This window comes from Corvus hawaiiensis, chromosome 1, assembly GCF_020740725.1.
Source record: "Corvus hawaiiensis isolate bCorHaw1 chromosome 1, bCorHaw1.pri.cur, whole genome shotgun sequence".
NCBI lineage: Eukaryota > Metazoa > Chordata > Aves > Passeriformes > Corvidae > Corvus > Corvus hawaiiensis.
The window spans coordinates 94690195-94701467 of NC_063213.1; the positions used below are offsets into that span (position 1 = coordinate 94690195).

Sequence of the window (11273 nt, forward strand, 5' to 3'; positions counted from 1 at the left end):
ACAGTTGCATGAGAATGTTCCTCATATGACCATTATCATTACCTGTATTATTTATTATTCACGTCATTCTCGAGGGGGTTTTGTGACAAACCCATTTTAGACGAAACCAAAATGACCAGTATGGGATCACTCTGGAGTTGACTCGGAAAAGGGGGTGGGAGGAAGGGAGCTGGGCGTTTATCCCAGGGAGTTGAAGGAAGGCAGGGGAGAAGCGACAGAGACAGTGGAATCTGATGTTCCCAGAGGAAATAGCAATGACCCCACAGAGCTGAGGACACCACGGGAAGATGAGAAGCTCATTGGGGAAGAAGCCCTTGACCTCCCAGATGCCCAGCACTGGGTGTGCAGCAGAGCTGGTGATTCCAGCTGGGGAGGTGAGGACTCCACTGCGAGCTGAGCGGGAACAGCCCCTTCCCATGACTGAGGCCCCAGAGGCACGGAATGGTCAGAATGCCGGTGGCTGAGGGAGGCACGGGGGCAGCTGCTGGAGGAGGGAGACACGCAGAAGGAGCATTTCAGGCACTGGAAGGACAGGTCATTTCTCTGCCCCGCCTCCGCTCCTTCCTTTGCTGCCCCCAGAGAGTGGTTTCCGGCGGCTCTGTTATCTCGGGGCTGGCAGGTGGTTTCTGCCTCTCCCTCACTCAGCAAACACGCAGCTTGGTCTCGGCATGCACCTCGCCTATCTCATCCTCACGGTCTTCCTGGGCCAGCTCCTGGGTAAGTCCTGGCTTTTCCCTAAGGCACCCTTCTTCTTTCTCCCAGGAAACCCTCAACAGCCTTACCAGGATCGTGTGGGGAAATATCAGTGAATAGAGGGAAAGGGCTGCGAAATCTCTGCTTCTGTTTGTGGTTTTGCAAGTGTTTTCTCAAGAAGCTCTTAGATTTGTAAAGGAAAAGGGAAGGGAGAGAAGAGAAACCTCAGAGTCCTTCTCTGTCTTTTCTCTTGCCTTCAATCCACCTCCTCTGCCTCTCTTCTGATCCTCCTGCAGTCACCACAGGAAATCTCAGCTGTCTCTGCAGTTGTATATTGCTCCTGTTTTAATGCAAATTCTGAGATACCTGCCCCAGGTACCTCAAAGTTCCCATTTCATTACAATAACAGGGTGTCCCATTCTGCCTCCAGGCTGAGCCAGCTCTGCCGTGGCTTCCCGTGTTCTTTGGGCTGGCACCACAACCAGGGCTCCCTCTTTCCAAGCTCAGCATTGTGTGTACTCAGGGATCTAGGAGCCCTCAGAGGTGACAGGAATGGCGAAGCAGGATGAAAACTTTTGCTGCACCTCGATGGGCTCCTCAGGCTGCTGGAGGGGTGCTGCTTCCAGCACACAAAGTTCAGGCAGGACAGGCTGTTCCCTGATCCTCTGAGCAGTCGGAGCAGGAGACAGACACAACACAGCTCTCCTTTGGGTCATGCAGTGCAAAGAGCTCCCAACTCCTGCCCAAAATCTCTCAGGACTCCTACAAGGCAGAAAGCTTTCTTCAACCAGGGTTTTGCATCCCATTTTGATTTGCTTCCCACAGTCCTTCCCTGTGGAGCTGCTGACCTTCACTTTCTTCCAGGCACCACGGGGCAGATCACGGTCACCCAGGAAGATGGACAAGTCATAGTGGAGCAGAGACATCCCTTCCAGACCACCTGCACATACCAGATCAGTAATTTTAGGGCATTGCTCTGGTACCAGGTGCGGAAAGGCCAAGCCCCACAGCTGGTCTCCTATCACGCAGGGCCTGGCGCCAAGCACAGCGGCCGTATCACCACGCACCTGAACACTACGGGGAAATACAGTGTCCTGCAGGTGGAGGAAGTGGAGGTCTCTGACAGTGCCTTGTACCTCTGTGCTGTGCAAGACACCCTGGTGCAGGGAACTTCCTCGGCTGTGCAACAAGCCAGCGGAGGGAGGGAGGGAGGGAGGGGATGTGTCTGTGAGAGGGTGAGCTTGGGGCAAGGGAACCTGAGGTCGCCCCGATGCTCACCAGACGGGACCTCCCCACGTCTGTACAATGGCCTGATGGTTTTCACCCCATCCATGCTAGCACTTCCCTCGGGAAAATGTTCTGGACTATTTTGACTCATTTCCACCCTGTGCAGTCTCTAAGTGAAGAAAAAGTGCCCTTGTGCTTGTCTGGGACCTTGTCCTTCCACACTCCAGCCCTGCTGCTTTGGCCCCACACGTCCTCAGCAGAGCCCAGGGCTGGTTCTGTGTCCCTGCCTCGTGTGCTCTTGGAGCAGCCCCGTTTGCATGGACACACGTGAAGCACAGATTTGTGTGGGGCTCCACACTGCTGTGCACGAAGCCGTGTCTGTGCATGTGTGTCCCTCACCGCGAGGGAATTTCCTGACTGGGCCAGGGATACCGAGCACTGCTCTGGCCCTGAGCAGCACAGAGAGCAGCTTGCCAGGGTCAGAAGGAGCCTGAGCGCAGCTGAGTGGGGACGGCAGCTGCCCGCTACAGATGTCTCAAGGGAAGAGGCACTGAACTGCAGCCCCTGTCTCCTGAGCCCTCCCTCTCCTGCCCCTCCAAAGCCCACGCTCCGCTGATGCTGATTTCAGGCTCCACAAGGACGGTTTCACTCCAGCTCGGAGGATCAGTTGAACTCGGGACAAACAGCACGGGCGCGGCTTCAGCACGGCTGGCAGCCCCCGTGCCCTCCGCCCCAGCCGGGACACAGCCGCTCTCAGCAGCGCTGCAGAGGGCAAAAGGAGGAGCTGTGCCTTGGGGGCACGGCGAGAGGCTCGGCAATCCTGCCGCCCGTGGGCTGCCAGTGGCGGAGCGGATCTGCTTCCGATGCAGTGTCGGTGCTGTGTGGGATGGGACGCAGCTGTCTCTTGTCCCTGGCAATGGCAAACGTCCTTGTGTCGCTCATTGTGGTGGTGCTGTGAGAGGCGGGGTCTGAGCCCGGCCGGGGCGGAGCTGGAGGCGGTGGAGAGGAGAGGAGAGGAGAGGAGAGGACAGGACAGGACAGGACAGGACAGGACAGGGATGCTCGGGCAGCGGAGCGGCGGGATGCGGCGGTGTCGGAGCGCGGGGCTGGCAGCGCTGGCCGCGCTGCTGCTCGGTGTGTGTGGATGGTGCTGTCGGGGCGTCCGGGTCGGCGGGCTGTGTGAGACCGTCCCCAGCCCAAAAGTCATCTCTTACCCTCCTGCTCCTTTTCGTTTCTTATTTACCCTCTGTCTCCTCCTCCGCTGTCATACTTTCTTCCCTCAGTGAAGTAATTGCTCCCCACTTTGCCTTTTTTCTCCATGTCTTTATCCATCCATCCATCCATCCATGCATCCATGTATACCTCTCAGCCAGTCTGCTTTTGTCATTTCGTTCTGATTTTCCTTCAAAACATCCCTCATACGTTCTCGTCCTCACCCAAACACTCTCCGAGAAATAATCTCTCCATCCTTTATTCTCAAAATATACCCCAGTTAGCTCTGATCTGTCCTCCTCTCCCATCTCCCCCTGAACCACATTTTCTGTTTAAGAAAAGTGATTCTTCTTTTCTCCTTGGCAGTGGCTGCAGCCAGAGCCCAGGTCCAGCAGGAGCCACGGCTGGAGACCACCGAGGGCACCGGCATCAACATCAGCTGCTCACATCCCAAAATCCAGAAGACCGACTGGATCCAGTGGTACCGTCATCTCCCGGGCCGAGGACCCGAATTCCTAGCACTCATTGTGAAAGAGTCCAAAGAGCTGCCGGACATTGCGGGCGGTCTGTGGGTGTCGGCAGATCGCCGGAGCAGCGCGCTGTGGCTCCGGCGGCCCCGGCGCGGGGACGCGGCCGTGTATTACTGCGCGCTGGGGGACACGGGCAGAGGAGCCGGGGCTGCGGCCGGGCACGAACCGCCGCGGGCGGGGCCGGGCGGGGCCGGGGCCGCAGCGCCGCCCGCGGCCAGCAGGGGGCGCTGCCGCTCGGCCGCCGGGGCCGCCTCGCCCCGCTCGTGCCGGGCTGCCGGGGCGCTTCCGACACCGACACCGGCACCGGCACCGACAGAGACACCGACACCGGCACCGACACCGACAGAGACACCGACACCGGCATTGACAGAGACACCGACAGATGCACCGACAGAGACACCGACAGAGACACCGACACCGACACCGGCACCGGCACCGACAGAGACACCGACACCGGCATTGACACCGACAGAGACACCGACAGAGACACCGACAGAGAAACCGGCACCGACACCGGCACCCTCGCCCCCCTGCAGTCGCAAAACTTCCATCATTCTCTTTCCCTATCTTTGCCCCCTGTCAAAACATCCCTCGTCTTTCACGACACCCTAACACCTTTTCACTGCATTCGATAAGGCAGGAAAATTCCTGGGTTTATAAGATATCACCTCACCCTTTTGAGGACTTTCATCCCCACACAAGTGTCAGTCATCATACCCTAATCTTGAGTGAGGAGGTTATACCAAAGAGGGTTTTGCTGGGAGTCCTGCAGCCAAAGAGAAGCAGTGTGTCTGACTCTGGGTATAGGTGTTTGCACGAGGTGCTGTTCCCAGACATGTTTGCCTTGAAGGGACTCGTCTAAGGATGGTAACCTAAATATATTTATATGAATAAAAGGAATTACTAGTTTGATCGATGATGATAATGATTAGGATAAAAGGTTTTAATCCGAATTATTTACTACAATGTATAGAGAGTTATAACTACCAGAATAGTGCCCTATTCATCAAATCAATAACTTCAAAGTTAGCTTAACAACTATTAAGTAGATATTGATGTAACTCACAATACAAATGACCATGGGAAAATCTCATTTTCCCTGCCTTGAGAAGTGACTTGGAGGGGATCTCCCCCCTCAAGGAGTGTATTTCCAACGTACTCCTAGAAAGGTGTGTTAGACCTCCCTGCCCTTTCAAAGTGGCACTGGGTTTTTATAGCATAAAGTCAGGCAGATGTTGCTCGTCGAGCTGCGCCACCTCAGCAGCCCTTAGCTCAGCGGCTTTAGGGAAGTTTTCAGTACTATTGCTTGTTGGTTCCTTTGTCAGGAACTCTGCCTGCCACATCGTCACCAATGTTAGTTTGTGTCAGGAAACACTATTCTCCTTCAGAATGTTTAATTTTGGGATTGATGAGTCAGACTGCTCTCAGCACTGTGCAACACCAAAACTAGTGTGACTCCCCCCCTTCCCCACCCATCACTGATCACTTTTGCAAATAGGGCAAAGGTTGAGCTGCTTTACCCCTCCCAAGGCAGAACATCCTGCTGCATCTTCTTAGAAGGTGGCACAGAGGTGTGTTGTGGATTTAGTCTGAGAATGATGTTGTAACACACTGATGGTTTAGTTCTGGCTCAGTAGTGCTTACCCTCAGTCAAGGGCTTTCCAGTGCCTCATGTCCTGCCAATGACAAGGTGCACAGTAAGATAGGAGGGATCATGGCCAGGACACCTGATCCACATTGCCAAAGGGATCTTCCATACCGTATGATGCCATGCTCAGTGTATCAGCTGGGGGAGAGTGGTGCAGGAGGTGCCAATCACTGCCCCGGGACTGGCTGGGCATCGATCCAACGTGCAGGTGGTGCTCAGATCCAGTGTGCAGCTGGTGCAGCTGAGGGCTTCTTGCTGTCCTTCTGTGACCTCAGCGGCATCAGTGCCAGGCAGTTCTGCTGGCAAGCTCAGCCAGGGCTGACTCTTTTCCTCGTGGATGTGCTTTTGAGCTGCAGCTTGGGAGTAGCTGAGGGCCAACCTCATCCCTTTATCACAAGGTCATGGGCACTGCAGAGAAGGGAAGAGCAGGGGAGATTTGGACCCAGAATTTCACAAGACCTAACAGAGCCTCCCTCATGTTTCCTTTATGACCAAATTAGTGACAAATGGGTTCAGGCATAAGGTGTGCGGAAAAGTGCCTGTCCTACCAGGCTCAGAATTGTTATTTTCCTGCAAAGCCCAGGCCTAGTAAGAGAAGTTAGTAGGAAGACCCTGTTAATGGTAATACTGTTAATGTTTTCATGAACACCATGAGTACTGGAAAGTGGGGAGCTCTCAGAAGTCCATGGATAACACGCAGTGAGAGGAACAGGCCTTGACTGTCAGGCACAGCTCTTCTTCAGAAGACATGGACAGACCCCTCCCAGAAAAGAGTGAGGGATTTCAGGAGACACCCAGCAGAACATGAGACAGCAATGAGCACTTGCAGCAAGGGAGGCCAACTGCGCCCTGAGCTGTATGAGTCCAAGTGTTGTCAGCAGGTCCGAGAAGGTGACCCTGTCCCTTCAGCCCTTGAGAGAAAAGGTAACCCTTGGGAGTACTGCATCCATGCTGGAGATCCTTGTTCCAAGAAGGAAATCGACATCCTGAAGCAAGTGCCTCCAAGGCCACCAAGTCAATTAGAGGCCTGACAAAGATGACATGCAAGGAGAGGACAATGGCTTGGCCTGCTTCTCTTGGAGAAGAGATGTCTCAGGCTGACGTTCTTGCTTTCTAGCACGACTTTCTGAGAGGAAAGAGAGAAGATGGACCTGCTCTCTGGAGTGCTCATGAGATGGAATATGGGGAGTTTTATTAAGCAATAGTCCAGAAGAAGTAATAACCCCTGGCCCTGATGCCCACATGCCCATGTGCACCTCTTTCCTCAAACTCCTTTGGCCACAACACAGCTCAGAGTGATCGTCGTGGGGCTGCAGCTGAAGGGAGGTTCTCTGCCATCTCCAGGATGTTTCCAGCCCCTGTGCTCGGAAGCAGCTCCGGGAAGCTGCTCCATCTCCTGGGCCGGGGCGCTGCTGCTGCCTCAGGCTGCAGCTGGTTCTGTGCAGGCTGATTCTCGCCGGGACGTCCTTGCTGGAGGAGGGGGAGAGTCCATTTGCCAAGACACCAAGCTGTGCCCGTGCAGAGCCCCTGAGTGCTCTGAGCCCGGGCGAGAGCCAGAGCGGCACCGGCGCAGGGCTCAGCCCCGGGGCGGAGCTGGCAGCGAGGGGGAAGGCAGGCGAGAGAAGGAAAGGGAAGGCGAGGGGAGCCGGGGCTGGGCGGGGGCAGCGGTGCTCGGGCGGCGGAGCGGCGGGATGCGGCGGTGTCGGGGCGCGGGGCTGGCGGCGCTGGCCGCGCTGCTGCTCGGTGCGCGGGGTAGCGGCGGAGAATGAGGGTCGGGGCTGGGTTTGGGATGTTCCCCAGGGATCCCGGCGCGGGGCTGCTCTATCTCTTTCAACGTCTCCTACCCCCTTCTTTGGTCATATCTCTGTCATATCTCATCCCCCTTCCCGAACCCTCCAAGTCCCCATCTCTCTTGGCATGAGCCTGCTTGTGTCTGTGCCTGCTTTGCAATGCACCCTTCTCCTTCCTCTGCATGCTCAGCTATTATTGCCCTGATCAGAAAGCCCTCTACCCTTCATTGTAACAACTCCTTTCCCTGTCTACTCTTCATCCATCCACCCACACAGCCTCACCCTTCCTTCCAAGCATCATCCCTTGCCTCTCTTTCTACTCCGAGACCTTTCTCATAGCTCCCTCTGATTGTTTCATATCCATAACTTTGATCTCCTGCATGTCTCCTTTATTCCATACATCCACACGTCCCCCTGTGCATCAAAAGTCATTTTTTCTTCTGAATTCAGACTATCATAATTCCCTGTTGCAAACCCAGCCCTCCTGTCCATTTTCCCTCTTGCTGTCCATCCCTCCATGCAGCCGACATTTCTATTTCTCCATGCATCAATTTCCAAAACACACCAGCACCATTATCCATGCCTGAAAAGGTGCATTCCCCCTCATCTTTTAAAAGATTGGCTCTGTCTCACTGCCCCTGCTCCTGATTGTCTCTGTGGGAAAAGAAACAGCAAAGCTGAACGATCGTAGCTGAGCTTTGGATTTTCTTACTCCTTTCTTGGCAGTGGCTGCAGCCAGAGCCCAGGTCCAGCAGGAGCCACGGCTGGAGACCACCGAGAACACCGGCATCAACATCAGCTGCTCACATCCCAAGATACAAAGGACAGAATTAATCCAGTGGTACCGTCAGCTCCCGGGCCGAGGACCCGAACTGCTCGTGAGCGCTAACAAAGAGTCCAAAGAGCTGCCGGACATTGCGGGCGGTCTGTGGGTGTCGGCAGATCGCCGGAGCAGCGCGCTGTGGCTCCGGCGGCCCCGGCGCGGGGACGCGGCCGTGTATTACTGCGCGCTGGGGGACACGGGCAGAGGAGCCGGGGCTGCGGCCGGGCACGAACCGCCGCGGGCGGGGCCGGGCGGGGCCGGGGCCGCAGCGCCGCCCGCGGCCAGCAGGGGGCGCTGCCGCTCGGCCGCCGGGGCCGCCTCGCCCCGCTCGTGCCGGGCTGCCGGGGCGCTTCCGACACCGACACCGGCACCGGCACCGACACCGACAGAGACACCGACACCGGCATTGACAGAGACACCGACAGAGACACCGACAGAGACACCGGCATTGACACCGACACCGGCACCGACACCGACAGAGACACCGACAGAGACACCGGCATTGACACCGACACCGGCATTGACACCGATATTGGCACCGACAGAGACACCAACAGAGACACCGGCATTGACACTGACTTCGCCAGAGACGCCGGCACCTACACAGCCATCGGCACCGACACCGGCAGCTCTTGGATTCACCGACCGCGTTCAGCCCCTCTTCTCAGCGCGGGTGCTCATCTGAGGACAAAGCATTGGGAGCTCATGGGAAAACTACTTACCTGATCCTAATATATTCAGTGTTGATGTCGCCACTTCTGGAGTGTAGATTCTGCCCCCACTATTTAGAGCAGAAGTAAAGGTAGCGAAATATGTCCAGAGGAGAGGAAATGAGATGGTGAAAGAGCTTTAAGGAAAGCCCTGTGAGGACTTTGTATTAACCCAGGTTGCAGAAAAGTATTCTGCAAGATGACTCTAATAAAAGTTAATATTAGCAAATGCTCCTTCCCTTCCCTTCCCTTCCCTTCCTTTCCTTTCCCTTCCCTTCCCTTCCCTTCCCACCTGTGATACAATGGCTGCATCTACCTTAAGCTGCACTCTGGGCAGACACATAACAACCACAGCTGAGAGCCACAAATCTTGCTGAACAGCCGAGGGCTATTAGAGCCTGTGCCAATTCAAACACAAGTGGTGTGCAACTGGCAGTCAACGATCTTATTCCAGAAAACGTGGACAGACCAGGTCTCACTCAGCTCTCCTGTGTGCTACTGGGTTGCACACCAGGATCTTCCCTTTAGCAGGGACACCTCTCAAGGTCACTCCTCAAGGCTGAGAGAATCCTTATTTCCTCTTGTACTCGGTGTGTTAATTGGGAAGAAGAGCACTGAAACTTTGAAACCTTAGCTAAGTGATATAAAGCATGGATGGTGCATATAGAATTGTTTAGACTTAAAGCATTGACCATGTCTGGGACAAAGTCAGGATCCAGCTGCACATAAACTCCCCATATGAAAAGGAGTTTGGAATGCAAGGGGGTCCTTTCTGAACCTTGTGACTCAGTGGCAGAGTCTCCCTGACAGCTTTAGCTGACCCTGTAAATAATCAAGTGTACCTTGTTATCAAATCTAGGTAAACCACCGTCTCATTAACTTTGTTCACTCACTACTTTACATCAATCAAATGTGTTGTTGCTTTTCTCTCACAGGTGTGGGATTTCACCCTCAACAACACTCAAGACAGAACAACAGCTTGCTTAGGTAGCACACATAGACTGGCACCCACAAATCTGCACCTCTAGTCCTCTTGAGTTCATTGAGGAGACTCAAGGCAGCCAAAGAGAGGCTGCTTGCACTTTCCAGGGCCACTGTGCAGGGGTTGGAAGAGTCAGCTTCTGCAACTCGTGTTTCCAAGGCTTCAGTGTGGCCGGGAGAAGACTGATCTGAGTTTGCTGAGAGCGACAGATGCCCATCTTGAGCCCACTCACCCACACTAAAGCCCTTCCCTGATATGTGTCTGTCCCTGACTCTTGTGGCCATGGTGTTGGGAGGAATGGGTTAAAAGTGGGGCACTGGTGAGGAGGATTGTAATTCATCAAGTGACCTTGCAGCTGGAAAGAGCCCTTGATAACGCAGTGTGAAGAGCAGCTGGTGATCCCTTAGCATGCACCGAGTTTCGGTGTGCTTGCATCTCTTCTTGGGCAGTTTTGCCCAGAGGTGGTTTCAGGGATGCCGCGGTCCGTGAGGGAAGGGAAACACATTTTTCATTTTAGCTGTGGGTTGGTGATTGTTCTGGCTGTCTGCCTGTGCTGACTCACACACACCTCTCCGGGTTTGAAATTTCTTACTTGAGACTGAGAGACCCTTTCCTTTCCCAGTATGCAGAGAGTCCTTATTTGCAACACATCATCACAAGATTTCATGATGGATCCATTCTAATGAAATCCATGCAGTTAATTCCTTCGGACATAAACGATTGTCTCAGTCTGAGACTAAGTTTGGACCAAGCCACACCAAAGCTCTGTCAGGTGTTTAGAAAGCAAGGGCTTCCATTCTGAACATTGTGAGTCAATGGGAGGTCTCCCTTAGCCTTTGGCATGTTTGGTCTCCCTATAAATCATTCGGTATTGATTCTAGATTGATTTTCCAAAGTATTTTCATCCTTGTAGTAGGCCACAGAAAAAGGCAAGAAAAATTGGTAAGACCCCAGGGATTTGGGCTGCCTTTTAGACTTGCCCTTCATTTCCACAGGACTAGAAGACACCTTTGCAGAGGAAACAATTTCCCCACCAGCTCATCTGAATGCAAACCAGCATACCTAATCCTAGGGGCTGTGCTTTCACTTCCTGCACTGCTGCCTTTTCATTTCCAGGTTTGTTCCATGCCCATTCCAAAAAGAAGGCTTCTTCTGAACATCGGGATGAAAGGCACCGGGATATATTGGGCAGGAATGCAGCACTGAAGGCAGAAGACTCAGCTGCAGTGCTGGATGGATCGAGAACAGGAGAGTGATGTGTCTGCCTGGGTGCTTCTGATTTGAGGTATCATTCTCAGGAAGAAGCTCCAGCCATCCTCACTCCAGTGAGATGGGACGCTCAGGGGCTGTTGTGCAGGATGATGTCCCCTAGCCTTGTCTGTCCCTCTCTCTTCAACTCCCGCCGAGGTTCAGTTCTGGTTGCCTCTCCATGTGTGTGCCTGTCGTGCTATTATTGCCCGCAGGAAAGTATGCTGGTCTATTTTGACTCATCTCCACTTTGTGCACAACAAAACTTTGCTCTGTGCTTGACTAGGACCTTTACCTTCCACACAATGCTCCTGCCCTGCTGCTTCTAGCACCGTGTGTCCTTAGCAAAGTCAAGAGCTGACATTGTTCCTTCGTGTTTTCCTGCCTTGTACGCTCTTGGAGCTGGCAGT

The 11273-nt window shown here is 54.2% G+C and overlaps 1 protein-coding gene and 2 gene segments (V, D, J or C); all 3 read left to right on the top strand.

The window, feature by feature from the left end:
• Positions 1 to 602: 602 nt before the first annotated feature.
• Positions 603 to 2100, top strand: LOC125331438. The segment is given in 2 exon segments: positions 603 to 717; positions 1558 to 2100. Coding segments are annotated over 2 exon segments (558 nt in total).
• Positions 2101 to 3002: 902 nt separating this feature from the next.
• On the top strand, positions 3003 to 3839 carry LOC125331448 (the record flags this gene model as incomplete). The annotated part of the segment is given in 2 exon segments: positions 3003 to 3054; positions 3499 to 3839. Coding segments are annotated over 2 exon segments (393 nt in total), but the record flags the coding sequence as incomplete, so codon positions are not given.
• A 3155-nt stretch (positions 3840 to 6994) lies between these two features.
• Positions 6995 to 8649, top strand: LOC125334666. The gene is made up of 3 exons (XM_048321765.1): positions 6995 to 7053; positions 7827 to 8169; positions 8403 to 8649. The coding sequence occupies exons 1-3, from the start codon at positions 7002 to 7004 to the stop codon at positions 8647 to 8649; spliced, it is 642 nt and encodes a 213-aa protein (XP_048177722.1). The 5' UTR covers positions 6995 to 7001.
• The last annotated feature ends 2624 nt before the right edge of the window (positions 8650 to 11273 follow it).